Source organism: Doryrhamphus excisus, linkage group LG16 (assembly GCF_037039965.1).
Source record: "Doryrhamphus excisus strain RoL-2023G ecotype Guam linkage group LG16, RoL_Dexc_Guam_v1.1, whole genome shotgun sequence".
Classification (NCBI taxonomy): Eukaryota; Metazoa; Chordata; class Actinopteri; order Syngnathiformes; family Syngnathidae; genus Doryrhamphus; species Doryrhamphus excisus.
In genome coordinates, this window is record NC_136372.1 from 10,472,163 (window position 1) to 10,490,108 (window position 17,946).

Here is a 17,946-nt window from a genome sequence, read left to right on the forward strand (position 1 = left end):
CATACAGCTGATGCCACCCCAATGAAGAAGCACAAAGGCAGGGGGTCCCCAAAGGATTATTTGTCATTGGCCAGTTGCAGAAACAAAATAAAACCAAAAATGCAAAATGAATAATCATAAAAAGCTGAAATATTGACACCACCATTGAAGTACAGTATGTATCACTCCTTCCTTTCTACTGTCAATGTTTACCTTAAGGCAGTGAGGGGTTGTAAATAAATGTAACTTAGTTTAGCTTAGTAAATAATGATGTCACACTTACATTAGAGACATTCCACAGAGGGTAGAGAGCCATGGTGTGTAATAAATGTTTCTACAAACGTTACATTTTTTACATTTATTATATTTTCATATAGGCTGCACGACGGCCGAGTGGTTAGCGAGCAGGCCTCACAGTTAGGAGACCCGAGTTCAATTCCACCCTCGGCCATCTCTGTGTGGAATTTGCATGTTCTCCCCGTGCATGTGTGGGTTTTCTCCGGGTACTCCGGTTTCCTCCCACATTCCAAAAACATGCTAGGTTAATTGGCCACTCCAAATTGTCCATAGCTATGAATGTGAGTGTGAATGGTTGTTTGTCTATATGTGCCCTGTGATTGGCTGGCGACCAGTCCAGGGTGTACCTTGCCTCCCAAAGACAGCTGGGATAGGCTCCAGCGCCCCCGCGACCCTCGTGAGGATAAGCAGTAGAAAATGAATGAATGAATATTTTCATATATAACAGGCATGCGACATCCGGAGGGCGAAGATTCGCTGCACCCTCATCTCAGCTTTGTGCCCTTTATTTGATCAGGAAATGTTGAAATTCAGGCATTCATACAAAAAATAAATTTATAACACAGTTCAATGGACAAATACAGTAAAGTCTCATTATATCGATATTCTCGGGAGTCGGAAAAAATACCGATATAACCGGACTATCCATATATCCGATCCTGCGCCGAACTGCATTAAAAGTGGGCGGATCTTTGATATGGCATGTAATTTTCTCCTTGAGTTCATGGATTGCGTATCTAGCATGCTTGTGTACTACAATAAATTTTGTACTACAGTAAATAAAAATAAACTTACCCTGTAGTGATAGGTTACCGGGACATAATTCACCCCGGAACTATCGATAGGGAAGGTGTTGCCACCCAGAGGGGTAGGCGCGAGGGACGGGGGTTTTCCGCTTCCTGTTGTGGCTTTCAATGTCTTTCATGCCTTTACGTAGCAAGAGAGTGCAAGTTAATGTTGGCAAGAAAAATAAAGTTTTCTCCCAAATTCGACACTCCGCCTCAGACTCCAGTTCTTCGCCGCTTCAATGCATTAAATAAAAACGTCTTTATGCTTTTTTAATGACTATTTCTTTTCTAAAATTCAACCAATGCAAAATTCTCAAGCTTCAGCAGACAAAACCATAAACATTGTTGCAAAAAATGATTGCATTCATATACATAACACAATTTGGTTAAAGTCAGATGGGTCACGTTTTTTTTCAACATTTATTATTTTCATAACGCACTCTTGCAACTCAGTACATGTATGAGTACATGTATGGAAAACAAAAACTGCAACTTTACATTACTATTATTGTACTTATTCTGCAATACGTACTTTAAAAAAATCTTCCATCTTCTTCTGCTTCCTCTTTTCACCTTTAAACACAAACGATTCAATATTGTTTAACATTTCTAAACAATCTGATGCATTTTCTCTCGACTCTAAGTAACCTCGTAATTCCATAACACTTTGCAACGCTTGTGTCTTTGTTGGAATAGGTGTGTATGCTATGTCAGTTGGTTCTTCTGTTGCAGGCATGTGTTTGGCCAGCTATGTGGGGCGGGTTGAGCATGACCTGTGAACCAGGAAGTGCGGGAATCGGTGTGTGTGCTGCGCTCTGATGGTGGAAGTGTGAAAAATAAAGTTGACTGGAAGCAGCCGTTCGCCCTGTTCTTTTTTGGTATTGAAATCCTTAAGCAAAGATTGATTTAAGCTGCTTTTGTATCGATATAAGCAGACCAAATTGGCTGGCGGGACATGAAAAGGGCATCGTAGTAACCGGATTATCATAATAACCGGGTATCGTACTAACGGAACTAATTATATCATAAAAGACTAGAAATTTGCCGGGAAATGAAAATAGTATCGTAATAGGTAGTAATTCGTTATAACCGATATCGATATAACGAGACTTTACTGTATTGATATTTAGTTGATGTTATTAATTGTCCTTGAGGCTCTCGGAAAGGCAGGTGAGGTTCCCAGGCATTGTACTATTCCATTCTGGAAAACGTAAGCAGAACCCAGAGAAGAGGAGAAGGCGAAAGAAGACAAATTTCTTATTACAATTCCTGTCACGATGTGAGAGTTGGCCTCCGTGACAGTTCATTTAGTTTCCTTTCATGCCTTAGTTCCTGTTTCATGCTCTTATTTTGTATTCACTTCCTGCGTTGCTCTGTTCCGTTTTCCGCTGCTTTGCATTTATCCGTCGCACCTGTTTCCCATTTGAGTGATGTCTATTTAGTTCAGGTGCGTGCTCCTTACTTTGTCGTTTTTCTGTTTGTGCATGCTAGTTGTTTTGCTGCATTGCATCAGCCATTAAAATGTGTTTTACCTGCATTTGGGTGCTCTCTGCATTCTGGGGTCGCAACGCAACGCCGACACACCACACCGTGACAATTCCCGAAGGAGTCAACCTTTTCCACATCTCCAGAGACACAAGACGACAGCCTGACGGCTTTTGACAGCAGCACTGCTACTATCAGTGTCAGCCGCAGCGAATGCAGTAGTGATGAAGGTGAGAGTGACGCTTCACCACAAAGATGTGAGTAGCTGGCAACTTCCATTCACAGAGAACAGATTTTTAAAATAGGAAAACACTGGCCTAAATTAAATGCTAAAATTAAAAAATAAACATTTCAAGGATGTGGGGGGCCCCAAATAACTAAATATACCCCAGCTCAACGTCATATATTTGAAGGTTTTTCAACAAAAACCTGGCCCATATTATGTTGGGTAATTAACCCTTAAATCCATCTTAAAAGTTTGATTAGTGTTGCTTTCACTGCAGTCAATCTTCCAGCCTGGGGGGAGACATCTGGGGGGCTGAAAGAAAGAGAAATTGGAAGTTTTGCTTTTTTACCCCAGGTGTTGTATGCGGCTCCGCCCACCATCATCCATCCCCCTCCTCAACATATCCCCCTCAGGTCCAGCCGAGCCGGGGGGCTGAGGGGCTGTCTGGGGGTGGAAGGCTGGCTTTAGGAGGGCGGGTCAGTGTGATTGTGGCTCTCACTCAAGTAAGAAACCACAGAACGGACGGGACAGTCAGACCACAGCAGCACCACAGATAACTGCTACTACTCAGCCCTATCTGCTCACACAGGTCCAGTTTGCTTCTATTCTTTTGTACGGAAATTATTTTGAAGGAGTGTAGTGGGGAAAAAAGCATCATCTTATCAGACTCAGAGTCTTCTCCCCTCAGACAGGATGTCGGCACTCTCCATGAATGACCACCTCGAAGGGATTTTATCAGATTTTGAAGGTATGTATGGTTGTAATACTGAATGACTTTACTGCTGCTTGTTTTGTTGCTGTAGTAAAAGCAAATGTGCTCTTGCACCCCCAGGCTGTTTACTCATTCCGTTCAAAGATAACCTCCTGTCTGCATCAGTACTGCCGTTATGTTCTTGAGAGTTATGATTCTGTGACATGACCCACAATATTGGGTATTTTTAACTCCCTTTTTTAGGATACTCTATATGCGGTCATGGACAAAAAAATATGTATTTTCAGTTTCTTGTTAATTTCAATGCCTGGTTCAGCTAAAGGTGCATTTGTTTGCACAAATATAATGACAACAAAATACATGTATTATACTGCCAAAAAATTAACTAATGTGAGCTAAATGTATGTTTAGGTGTACCAGGCATTAAAAGGAACAAGAAACTGAAGAAACAAGGGTGGTGTACTAATTTTTCATTGACTGTATCAAGGAAAACAAGTGGAGTGGATATTTGTTGCATACAAAATATGTATTTTTTATATGAATGTTTATCATAACAAAGGTGATGCAAGCATTTCATTTATTTTGCAACAAAAATGAAACTGTCATTAAATTTTTAGTTACATCTTTGTGTAGAAATATATGTAAAACTGCAAATAGTCGACCCCCCCCACACACACACACATTTGTGTATGAGCATCTGTAAATTTGCTAATTTTTGGTTTAAAAAAAAAATCAAAACTAAGCATCTTATTCACCATAAGGCAGCAATAATTTATAAACACATAATCATATACAGTAGGTAAAATGTAGAAATCTTATGTCTTTGGGTTTCACTTCATGTCAAGCTTTGAGAATTCGCACTTTCTTGAGAGGTCCTTGACCACATCATAGCTGTGTGTTGTAAGTGGCTAAGCCGTTACTCCAGTTCCATCTGTTGATCCATAGTCTTCATTCATTAGTGATACATTTTATACTTTACATGTTTGAGAGAGCGAGAACAATCACCGTTGAATAGCAAAGGGGAGGGTTCTGGAGCTAAATCTAATCTAATTCATTGCAAATTAGTGATGGAAAGGTTGTCTCTTTTCAGAGAGCCGGTTCTTTTGGCTCGGCTCACTCAAAAGATCCAGTCTTTTCGGCTGCCAAATGGCTCCTTTTTGTTGTTAATTTATTTCCAAATGAGGTGTATTGTGTAAAATTAATTACTCATGTCAAAAATACTGATAAATTTAAATGGATTTACTTCAGTCAGTCTCAATTATTTTCTGTCATGCTGTCCCTTAGGAACAGGATTTTCTTGCACACCCCAGATTTGAAATACCATATAGTCATTTATCTCTACTGTACAGACTGTTCTTGGAACTCAACCCAGGAAAAAGCAAGTAGTATATTCAAGAGTCACATTGCATGTAGGGTACTATAAATGTGTACATGTTGGCAGGACATTGTTCATGTCAACCTAGTAGGAGGGTTTGGATGAGGGGAAGAGAGAACAATGTTTTAATTACAGTTATCAGTTACTCTAGGCTTTTTGGCATTCGTCCCTCCTGGGTGTAACCCCAGCGAAAAGCTCGGATGGACTGTATTGTACGTTCATTATAAATGTGAAAAGGCAATCTAATCTGTGATGTAGCAGGTTGACTGGACTTGGAGTCAGACACAAATCACACAGAAAACGTAAGATCAGCAATAATAATTTAATTGTGAGCAGCGTTTCTGAAAGGTTACGAGAGAACGAATCCATCCCGTCAGGAAACAATAGCATCTGTTTTTAGCCTCAGGAAACGTGTTTGAATGAGCAGCTTGTGCCTCAAACACTGTGTGAGTCTGTTCCATCCCATCTGCTTGCCCCTTATATGTACTCTGTTGAAACCCCTGGGCTTTGCTTCAATGCCTAGAAGTCTAAATGAACACAGTCATATCTTTAAAAGTACTGTTGTATGGAAAAGCAGTACGGTACCAACTTTGGCGAGGCAGAATCTCTACCTCAGTCCGCTGATTGGTTTGCCTTTGAGTAAGTAAGACTCAGGAACTTGGAACTTAGGGATATTGTAGGATATTGTCATTTTTGTTGGCACTACAAAAGGAAACCGCAAAAATCATTCAACATCCAAATCACAAACAGGATGGGAACTCTCTGAGTTTGTATTCCTTTGTCTCCCGCTTACGTGCAAAGAGTCAAAAACACACACAGGCACAAACATTTACGTTTACAGTATATTAGCATTTAAATTGTTACTCATTCATTCATTCCTTTTTTATACTGCTTATCCAGGGTAGTACACATAAACATAAAATATAGTACATACTGTAGATACATACACATAGTCCACACAGTGGTGTTAAAGTGTTTGCTGATTTCTGTATTCCTTTTGCATATTCATCACACTTGAAATTTTCGGATCATCCAACGCTGTTTCCAATGTTGTATTCTCTTGGAGGTGAGCCCTGAAAGAAGTTTGGGATGGCTCTGAAAACTGTTTCAAATGTTTTTTTCTAACACTGGCTCTCTGTGATGTCACAGAGAGGCTTCCTTATTTGGGCGTGCACTCTTGGCCAGATACGCTCTCTGTTTACGGTATTAGCAAGGTTTTGTCCGGTGTAAAGGAAAGCTAAATTTTAGTATTCCTAACGAGGGCAAACATCAGGCACAAGTTCCTGATTTGGTACAAGCAAAAGCAGAATATCTTAATCTGTCAATGACATTTCACACTGGACTGTTTTGTGAACATGGGCCACTATGTAGATGGACTAGCTAACAAACTTGCTGAACTTGCCTGACGCCTTTCCAATGGTACGAGTTAGAAGAGCAAGTAAAACAATAATTTCAGGAACCTTACTGTTTATTTTGTGTAAGTAATGAAAGAAAAGTGGTTGTCGGTGTAGCATTACAGAGTGTGCATAGAAGGAGTGAGGTGCAAATTATACCTCGGAGTTGCTAAGTCATTTCTCACCACAATCAGTGGGTCTACCCAAGTTTTTTAAAACACTGGTAGTCCTGTAAAAAATGTGTAACGACGACATTACACATTACCGATGTTGTAGAAAACGCTAAAATGCGAAAGCTACTTACCATTGAGAGGCTTCTTGAAGTAACCTCTTTTCTTGAGAAAATTCAGACTGTCCGGTCTCTACTTCTGGATCGGAAGTACTCTACAGTTGCAATCAAAATTATTCAAACCCACATTAAAAGGTTTGTGTTGAGTTGTGGACTTCTATAAAGCAGCTACACATGATAGCCCGTTCAGAAAGCTCCCTAGATCTTCCAGAATCTGCACCTATTCCAGCTGTATTTCCTTGAAAATCCAAAACGGTCTGTTTTAATTTATTCCACCCACGGCTGGTCACCAGACAAGTCCACTCCGCTGTGATTGGTCACACTCCCGAGGACTTCCGGACTACTGCCGAATCCCAATTTTTAATTTTGTTGGTATAGGTGTTGATAATAAATGAATAAACCCTTTGAAGAGCTACTTTTCATTTGCTGTGTATGAGTGGTAAGGTAGGTCTGCGTTTACAGTGTACAGACAATATTGATGCCAGTTCAGCTGGTGACTTCTTACAAGGCTCACTGTGATGTCACAGTGAGTCGTGGAAAAAGCATAATAGGTCCCCTTTTAAAGTACAGATTTTTAGCAGAAAAATACATTTGACTGTAGTATAAGTTGTATACACAAGTTTGAGAGTTTTCTGTATTTTCTTACAATGTGAGATAACTGATAGAAAAGTGCACGCCAAGGAAAATGCATTTCATATCTGTGGGCACTTCCATTATGAAGAGGGGGAGAAGATGTCAGATGGAACACACTCTGTTCCTCATCAGGGTGATCCATCTTGTCCTGAGGCCCGCAGGGACAGTGCAACAAAAGCTACCGCTCTCCTTTCATCAACTCTCTTTCCACATTCCTCTGTTAAGACAGGTGTTGATCTGTGCTTCTAAACAAATTAGTGTAGCCTTGAGCCACAGAATGCCACAGTAGGCTATTTGGCACAATTGTGTAAGGCTTATGGACACCTCAGACCATTGTCGGGGACAGAGGCAGCCTTTGAAAGTCAAGTGGCCGAGATATGTATGCCCACTTCAGCAGTTGGGACAAGTTAGCAGAGGAGGGTAGGGAGTGCCAGCCTTACAATAACATATTCTTACTGCAAATAATGACACAGGTAACCTGTAAACCTCAAATAATAAAACTTATGATGGCAATTTGCATGCTTGTGTGTGAGGATATGTTGCAAGTTAGTTGCTTGGAGGTGGGAGGTGGGTTAGTTGACAACTCAGGTGGTCACAGTAGGAGGGAGGTCCACAATGTTAGACGTTGAAAACTCTGTCCTACAGGTACTCAAATACTTTTAGAACATAAAGCATACAACATACCGTATTTTCTGGACTATAAGTTGCACAAGGTCAAAAATGCATAATTAGGTAGAAAAAAACATAAGTCGCACTGGAGAACAAGTTGCATTTTTTGCGGGTAATTTATTTTACAAACTACTTGACCAAAACGGACATTACGTCACCTTGGAAGGCCGAATAGGTGTAAGATATGCTAACACAATGGTTATTCAGCTACACGAAAAGTAAACCTGAACAGAAAAGCGGTCCAGTGTTTATGTAACAAACAGTTTTAACTTCATCGCCGCTTTACGCCAGTCCCGAACAAGTTTGTCACTTACTCCAAACTTTACCGTTTCAGCTGCAAATTTCACTGCTTGCAGCATAGTCTGCAGAATATGATTTTCTTTTGGGGGGCTTTTGTGTTCTGTCATTCTCAGATGTCTTTGTAAGCTAGCTATCTGTTTAAATATTGAATTGTCAAGGAGTAGGAGATAGCGGTGTCAAAGTTTAGAGAAATTATATATACGCATATTTTTTCATTTATAAGTCGCTCTGGAGTATAAGTTGCAGGAACAGCCAACCTATGGGGGGAAAAAAGTGCAACTTATAGTCCGGAAAATACAATACATCAGTCACCAAAGCCTGATTGTTAATTATTATATATTGTACTTTTCCAGAGACAGTGTGTGCTGATTAATCAGTACGGAAGTTGAAAGTGACATATGGACCAATATGACCTTTGATCTGAGCTACCTCAAGCATCTTGGATTGTAGGTCATCTGCGGGGTTCTTCAAAGGAATGTGTGATGATTTAACATTTGACTTAAGTGACCTCAGTCTGGTCCTTTGAAATGAATATGGTCCTTGCTTTGACAAGAATTGATCATCCCTGAAAGTCTGAAGGTTTCTTGTCAATGGTGATCAGTATCGCTTTAAAAAATAACATTTCACCTTTTAATGTTATCTACTTCCTTCTAAACAAGTCCTTTTTTCCAATGATCCAAGATGAAGATAAATGGTCATTTGCACCGTCGTAGACTTGGCCTTGATTCCCTCTCCCTTTCCTTGCCCTTGCTGGCCTCACGCTGATTATTCATTTGGTCTTGCTTTGACCCGTTTCCTCATCACATCGCTTCTAAAATGCAATTATCCTGCAGTTTCCCTGACTGTGAATTATTTCCAGTCTTATCTTGTATTGTTGCTTGCAAGAGGAGCAATCACATGAACAAAGTGATACGTCTTTGTTACGCATAGAAATTCAAGTCTCAGGTTAGATTATGTTGAGTCTTTGTATTTTATTTCCAACATGAACTGTGTTGGTTATGTTAAAACACTTCAAGAAGCAATCGCAGGTATTCCCTGCACACGTGCATGGGCTGAACTTGAGCAGAGGTAACAGCACCTACACTAGCGGTGTGTAGTGGGTCCAAGCATGGAACTATTGACATGGTGGAATACTGTATACTCGTCCAGCCCAAGTCTCACACACACAACCACATACCCATGCTAAAATAAGCCAACATCCGTAGCTTCAATTCACACTCTAAGAGGATTCTGCCAACTTCCGCTGGTGTTTATCGCCATTTCAACCAAGATTAGGCTGTTTAGTGTTTGTATCTGCTACAATTGAGCCATCCGCCGAGAAAATACTCCCCAACTGAACGGTTCTTCTCTTTAATTGGACATTCATTCACTTTATGTCAATTACTGCAAGATTCAGAATTAAAAGGTAAATTAGGTTTTTATTGGCCAATTACGTGATTCTGTTTGGCATTCAGTGAATCGGGTATCGATCAATGTGAGTTTGACTTTAGTCAATGGAGTACCTGATTCACTTCATTGAGTGATTCTGTAATTCTGTCTGTGACTCAGTGAATCGGGTAGCTCTAAATTGAGTTACCCGATCAATGTGAGTTTGACTTGAGTCAATCAAGTACCTCATTCACGTCATTCAGTAAAAGAATCATGTTTTTTGATCACTACTGTGAGTCAGGACCTGTCTGTCCTCCTCGATTTCCAGTTCCTGTAGATGTCATATCTTTTAGTCTGCATTATTTATAGTGATAAAGTATTGTGCAAGTATGAACATGTATAGGAGAGTTGGACACTTCATTGACCGTTGAGACAACAGAGCATTCGAGCCTTTTGGTGACCCAGGAGATTAGAAGAGGCCAGGGGGGCTAAAAAGCTGCAACCTCCCCACCCACAACACCTCCCCCACCCTTGTCACATCCTGGTACTGCTGCAGATCAGAGACAGTCCCATGACTTAGTGACCCAGTCGCCCTACACACACGGCGCTCGTTGTCTTTGCTCATGACAAGTGGTACTCTATCACATACAAAAACATTCCAGGCTGCATTAATGCAGTGAAGCACATCGTCAAAAGTAAGTCAAAAGTACACGGTAAAAATATTTAGTATGTCAGCATGCAGGTAATAGAATAGTGTAATGCACATAAACACTCATTTGCTGTGCCTAACGTTACCTTGTGACCCTGTCAGTTTCCACATAAACGCTTATGTCCTTCTGGGGAGGTCTGTTTCTCACACACACGCGCGCACACACACACACCACTTGATTTGGCTTGATGCCAAGCCATTCTTCCGTAATGGATCAGAATTTGGCAACACATCAGTGCCTGCTGTCTAGTACTTGCCAGGTCCTTAAGACATCTAAAAATGTTTCACATGAAAACTAATAGTGAACTGACATATGTAAGTCACTCTACCAATGGTGTTCAGATTCAGGAACAGGAACATATGGTTGATTTTTCAATTTTTAGCCACAATTGCGATACTATAGATGACTCTTACAGTACGTTTCTTGTAATCAATATGGCTGTACAACATTCTTCTGAGGCGCCAGGACACATTCACTACATCAGCCTGCCCCTCCAAACTAGGCTTGGGTATCGTTTACATATTATCTGATTGAATCTGATTAAATCTGTACTTTTGAAACCGTACCGGTGCTTAACTGGTGCCACACAGCTACGACGTTCTTATTGGGAAACGCCGTCTAGTGTTGGATATTCTGATAATGCTCCCTTGTTGTTTGGTCTTATACTCTAAAGAGACTTTCTCTTTGTCTTTGTGGGTGGAGGTGAGGAAGGCACTATACACACACAGTGATCTTGGCAGGACTGTTTATGCTGACAGAGTTTTAAACCCTCCTGAGAAGCTTGACGCGCAATTCCAAAAATAAATCTAACGTGGCTTTGATTGGTCAGCTTTTAGTACAATATTTCCAGTGTGTTTACGATTGGCTCAGAGGGCATTTGCAATGAACGTGACTGTTGGTAGATAGTGATTAGTTTCACCTCCATTAACACTCACTTTAATTGCCATTTTCCGCATGTGACGAAGGAAGCTTATAAGCGGTGTTTGCTCACTTAGTTGGCTCTCTGGAAAACACCGCCACTACCGTTCCAGCAAAGACTTGCACGAGGGGGTGTTGTCGTGACTACTCAAAATCAGTGAAAAAGTGTCGTTTTTCTTCACAATTTCACATTGCATTGCTTGTTGAGGGTCTCAAATGATTTCAGGCGAAGGGAAACTACACCATGGACGTGGTGACAGTCAAACAGAGGACTGAGATATTGAGACAACCATACAGTGCACACGCAGATTCTTACCATCACTGAGTAGGAACTGAATCCAACGCTGTCTGCATGGAAGTCAGGCGAGTCAAACACTCGACCAGGTCTGTGGCTCCCCAGGGTGTAAGAAATCATGCCTGTGCATAAGTCCATTTAATTTTACTCCTAAGCAGTTTTGAAAGGCTGTGTAACACTATGGAACGGTTACTGCAGTAACAAGCAGCCATTAAAACTGCTGACACATGCTGCATCAGTCCAATATTTTTCCAACAACAGGTGCTTGTGAGTCAAGTTGTTGCCAGACATCTGAAATACTTTTAAGCACCAGTTTGGTGTTTGAGTATAAATGTGCGCATTCTGTTTATGAGTTAGACACTGTGTTATTTTCAGGGTTAAACCGTTGCAAAGGGCTGCTTGGAATGTGTTTTCCAGATGTTCTTCAACTAAGTGGAAGTTCTTTTATGCGTTTGTGTGTTATCACAGATTTGGGACTGCTGAGAGTTAATGTGTTATTGTATCGGTGTGTGTGTTTGTAAACATGCGTACACAGTGGTGTGTGTTCACGTGCTGATGCACATGTTGTCTTATCTGTCAAGGTTCTACCTATATGGAATGCACAGGACATGCCCGGACGGAGGCTCCTTTTATTGTGGGTCCCCTCCTCCCAGTGCTTACTGGTCCCTAAAATAATCCATCTCACTTTACATAGCCAGTGTTGACCAAATTACTTTAAAAATGTAATTGAATTAGTAAAAGAATTCCACTTTCATATCAAATGAGTTGCGTACCAGGGAAAGTAATTGCATGTTTCATAAGAGTAAGGCTGAGGGATGAGCTTGTAATCCACAACTCAGTGTTTTCCGGAGTTAGAGCAAATACATAATGTGTAGTAGTAGCCACGGAACATAATCCTCATCATGCAAGCAAGCAAATCTAATTTCAGGTCATAGTATTCCGACAAGCGTAGGGAGTGTACATGTGCTTCATCAATTTTTACTGTGTCAGCCACAAGGTACTGCTCTCAAGGTCCGTCATCATCTCCCCCTGGGAGTGAGTCATGGACAATGCTGAAAAGTGACAAAAAGAAGATGGATGTGGCTACCAACAAATATGATGGACAGGGAGAAGAACTAACATCTGGCTGATGAATAAGATTACGGCTCATGGTATGCAGTTCCATCAGGCAGTGCAAACCCATGTTTCTTTAGCCATGTGAAGCGAAGTGGCGAACTGGAGAAGGTGAAGAAGAGGACTTCCTGCGTCATGGCTGGAAGACATCAAAGTGGACTAGCTTTGGTGGCGGTTGCCAGAATGGAGGAGGACAGTGAGGGATGGAGACGTGACATTAGGCAACTAACTGAGAAGGAGAAGTAGTAGTACTGAACAAAGTCCGACCGTGATAAGTGAATTTCATCAAAGTATGAATCCGTATTTATAAATCAAATATTTACATAGTTAGAGCATAGAAAATGTGTTAGGACCTTCTAAATATGTTTCTTAACATTATTAGAGCCCTCTAAACATTAACTAGCACCCCCATAGTCACCTTTAGACCTAAATACCCAATGTAGTAGACTAAACTCGACTCATGCTTGTGTGTGTTGAATGGCAAACAGAAAGTGATGTTGGCAGTCCAGAGATGAGCGTTAGAATCGTATATTCACGACATCGCCTCCTCATCCCCCTTGTATCCCCCTAAAAATGTATCCTACAGGCAGATTTTAACCACCAACTTTATATTCATTAATTAGTTGTCTAATGGGTCACTTTCTCTCTTTCCACAAAGTCCGCGCTGCATGTTGGCTCATTTGTGATTGGATTACAAAGGGGGGGGGGGGGGTTGGCATTCATCCAGCACGACCACAGAGATGAGCGATGAGTTTTCACTTTTAAAATGTTGATTTTGGGGTACAAGCCATTTATTTAGGGGGGGCGTTCTTTTTTTATTTTAAACTCGTATTGGTACTTGAACAACATCAATTGAAGAGAAAAGAGGAGGGTTCTCGCGTCTAAATCTAATCAGATATCTGTAGTAACTCTATTTGGGGATCATTTTATGAACTGTTAAAAATGTTTATTACCAATAACTTTTCGGAAATCCAAATGGCCAATGATGTTATGAAGGCACCACCAGATGGTTGGTTCATTCCAACATTATTTCAGTGATGCCTTCAACCAACTGTGTCCTTTTCCAGTGTTATGTTCCACCAATGCTTTTAGTTGTTTTTCTACTTATTTCACAGATTGTGCAGTGTTGGAAAGGACTCCCCCATCATTCTGCATGGGTTCTTTTCATAACAATGCCACCCACTATGTTAGTTTAGATTTGCTCCACTCGTCTCACTATTCTAGTAGTGCCCTTTATACAAAGATATGGTCCTTCGGCTACCCCCGTTGACTTTCTTATCGCTGCGCATTCTGTCACGCCTTTTCCTTGTTGAAACCAGGCTGAAAATGGCAGTGTGAAAGGAGCCATTGTCTGTTGTGAATTTCCTTTTTTGATTGCTAACATGCTGTGGCCAAAACTGAAGTCATGTTGTCATAAAAATACAAAGTAGAATATTATTTAGAAGTACAGGATTATACAATATTAATGATATTGTTCTAGTACGCTTACATCAGTACCACTGGGGGTGCGTCATTGCAAAAACTATTATCTACTGCTGTCACCACATTCAAAGGAGTATTATTTATATAGCGCCAATTCACAACAGTTTTCTCAATGCATTTATATATGGAGGTGGTCCGGAATCACAATCTTCACAAGCAAGTCTGAAATACAGGTTGATGGTATATTTACCTGCTGGGCATTCCTGCCTGCCGCACCTCCACTAGTGACATAGATAACATGTGTACTCCAATACGGAAGCCTAAACTAACTAACTACCTGGTCTACATACCAGGTCATCAGCTGGGGGACCATCGATGTCTCATTACTGCGGTTTTGGGTTCCATGTCACTTTATTTTCAAGAGAGATGTCCTGTTGAGGGACTACTTGGGTTAAGAGACTAACTCCTGGTGCAAACCGTCCTAAAGTGGACCCATCTTTCCTTCGGTCCTCCAGTCTGTCCTGGATGCTATCTGCCTTTCTCTTGGCATTTGCTGAAAGATGCAAGGATAAACTTTAGAAACCCCAGAACCATGAAACAGTGCAGCCGTCTAAAATATAGTATAGAAACACACTTAATAGGCTGGTAATGCTGGGTTTTTTTTGGATAAAAAAAGACATTGAACTTTAAATGTACTGATTGAAATAGAATGGAATAAGGTGTGCGGTCTTCTGGGGACACCTCTCACCTCCCATAGTGTTTATTTGTGCACACAAGTGATGGAAAATGGGTTTGACCACCTATGTTTATCAGACTGATGGGGTATTGTCCCATAGGAGAAGGTTAAGGCCTAATGTGATAAAAGAGGGAGTGCAACCAAGGATACACACTCCACACATGCACACCTACACAAACTAAGGTGGCGATATGGTGCACGACGGCCTCCGTAATTATTGCTCCAGTCTCCAGAAGGGTGCCAGCAATTACCTGATACCACAACTTCTTATCTTTTGTACAGAGGGCAGGCTCATTCTTGTAGCCTCAGCCATCCCAGTTCACACAACCCCCAGCACACACGCCCACACATCCCAGCCTGCCTGGAGCCTTCCGAGGCCATGAGTCTTGTCAGGAAGGAACTGGAATTGGACTTTGGTGTGTGTGTGTGTGTGTGTGTGAGTGTGTGCGTGCAGCCATGATGCAACCATTGATTAATTTTGTACTTGTTTTTATTTGTGTAAAAATAGCACACACAAGCTGCAACGTGCTGTAGATAAATATGGCTCTTTGTTTAATAACAAGTGCATGTGTGGAGTAACAAAGACTTGCTTTATTTGAAAGATATCCTGAAATAAGTTCTGGGTCTGTCTATTAAAAAATCAGTATGAAAAATTCAGTATGAATAACTTGACCTTCTTGGGGGTGTGGGGTATTCTGTTGGGGGGCACATGCCTGGTAGAGATGCATACAGAAACTTGGTACGCATAATGGCACCGCCAATGTAATAGATAGTAATTGTGCCGAAAAACAAAGTCAACCAAATATTTTTAAAATGTTCGGGAATATTCAGGAACAATTAAAACATACGAGAAAGCTGCGTTTCTTCGTGAGACCGCAGTGCATGCCCGGATCAGCCAATTAGTGACTGGTGTTCAGCACTCACAAGTCGCTGCGGCAGACTTAGTTGCATCTGTATTTTGCTTTGTAAACATACCACCTTTGACCTCGACTGGGTTTCATATGCTGTTTTCAACTATCAGTAATAGGAGAGTTTGACTGGGAGATGATTCTGTTGGGCTGCAGTTAGTTGCCATTTACTTCTGAGGTTGGGTGTTCTCCTGTTGGCTCTGTTAGCATTAGCTTGCTAACGTTAAGGCTGTTGACAGTGTCACGTTCACATTGGTTTTAAAAGTAAGTAAGGCTAGGGGACTTGTAGAATTGTATGCACTAGTTTTTGGTACCTTTCAAAGCTAGTGGGGGGTTAAGTGTGTGTGCGGGGGCATGTTCAGGTACCCACTAAATTTAAAGGAAAAAACAAGATTTGTACATATATAAGTGGCACAATCTCAAAGCTGTTGGTTGTAACATGAACACATATTTCTTTTTTTTCTTAAAACACGAGAAAACTAGTTAAAATGAGTGAGCTTACACTGCCGTCGTTGGGACACACCTACTTGGACTATGAAGCCCTCTAAAAAAACATCTAACAGTATTGTTTTCATGTTTCACATAAGGATTGTGAATGGTGAATTTTGTTTTTTAATTCCCCATTAAAGGGGAACTGTACTATCATTCACAATCCTTATGTGAAACATGAACACATATTTCTTTCGCTTTTCTGTGCATTCTAGCGTGAGTTATATGAGCTAGCTAGCAATGGTTGTCATGAGAAATACCTATTTTGATGCTAAATCCCTCAGAAAAAGAAAATCAAAAACTAATTGTTCCATTTACATAACTGACTTGTATATTAACCAAGCTACAGCAATACTATTATGAGCCAACATGAAACACACAGGATATGACGCGTCGCTAATCGCTAGTCTCAGCTTCATTCACAAACGGAAAAGTGGATACCCAGCGCTTGATTTTGCAAGAAAGACTCAACAAGATGCTTTTTGCCGTCAGCATTTTTTTCTTGTGCTGGAAGACACAGCCATCCCAATGAGAGCGGACATCATAAGTACTGCTGTTATTGAAGGAACTAGCATCAGTATGTGTATCAATGTGCCTCAAAAATAAGTACTCTAAATAGGTGTATCCCAATGACAACATTGTAAGCCAGGTGAAATTAACTTGTTTTCTCATGTTATAATTCACAGAAAAAGGAAAGAAATACGTGTTCATGTTTCATGACTGTGGGGGACTGTGAATGATGGGAGAAATTCCCCCCAAAAAGTGCAGTTCCCTTTTAAGCACCAGCACCATATCAAAATGCCAGTTTTGGAGTTTGGTATTGGAAAATATGTAAATGTTCCCCAACCCTCGTGCCTGGTAGGAGAAACACTGATTAAACATAAAAATGCATTCAGCTCAGACTGGTGAACAGCTCATTGATGAAACACACTCAGCATGCTAACGTGAACCAACTTAAGTCAATATCTGTGTCTGTGCCTCAAATACGTACCTCTTTTACTGTATAGCGGACTTAAGTGTGAGGTCAATGGTTTGGTTGTGTAAAATATAGAGGCTCTTTCAGAGTCGTAAATATGCATGGCAGGTTCTGTAATTATAGCTTAGCTTCCTAGGCTTAGTGGTATGGATACACACACACACACTTGCCTCACCTTAAGAGTAAATGCCCTGCTTTGTGTTTTTTTCAGATGGCTTACATTTGTGTGTCACTCGTGCACTAGGGTCCATTTACACTGGACCCTTTCAAATAAAAACAGAACTGCATAATTTGTTTGTTTGCACAAGAGAGAAAACATAAACCCTTGGAGCTCTTGCAATTTGTTTGTGTAGATTGAGTCATCCCGGTAATCCAGGTAAGATACAGATAATGTGCAAAGTTGCAACTGGACTCTTCTTGTTTAAGACGTTTCACATTTTGTCAAAAAGGCTTCTTCAGTTGTACAATTTTAGGTGTGGAGTTTCCCTATTTATGTCCCTCGTGCTGTGTCCCCTGTAGGTGGCCAGACTTGGGTTGTTGTTATTGTGGCAGAGCGTGACCGATCAGTGAGCGTATTGCTTAACAATGGGTTGTTGGCTCGTGGCCACTCTTCCCGTTGAATGAAAGATGTCCGGGCATTGTTGCAAGTAGGCGACAGGTGTGCAGTTTTTTTATCGACTGCCTTTTTAATTTGACAACGAAGGCTTATTTCACACCGGTCCTCACTATCTAGAATTTGGACATCATTGTCCCCAGAGTAATACTCCTTCTTTATGACATGCCAATGAAACGCTGACTGCCTGAAGAAACTGCTCTAGGTTGTGCCATGTGTTCGTGGGTTGTTTAGCCTCTCTAATGTAGTGG

At 41.0% G+C, this 17,946-nt stretch overlaps 1 protein-coding gene across 3 annotated transcripts in view; it reads left to right on the top strand.

The window, feature by feature from the left end:
- Positions 1–2,537: 2,537 nt before the first annotated feature.
- Positions 2,538–17,946, top strand: part of septin12 (septin 12) — a 65,429-nt gene continuing 50,020 nt past the window's right edge. The window contains exons 1-3 of one of the 3 annotated variants that reach the window (XM_058048305.2): positions 2,538–2,779; positions 3,130–3,364; positions 3,464–3,523. In XM_058048305.2, the coding sequence (XP_057904288.2) occupies positions 3,469–3,523 (55 nt within the window). In that variant the 5' untranslated portion in view covers positions 2,538–2,779; positions 3,130–3,364; positions 3,464–3,468. Of the gene's footprint in view, positions 2,780–3,129; positions 3,524–17,946 lie in introns of all 3 variants that reach the window. The other 2 variants (XM_058048307.2, XM_058048306.2) reach the window with 2 other exon arrangements.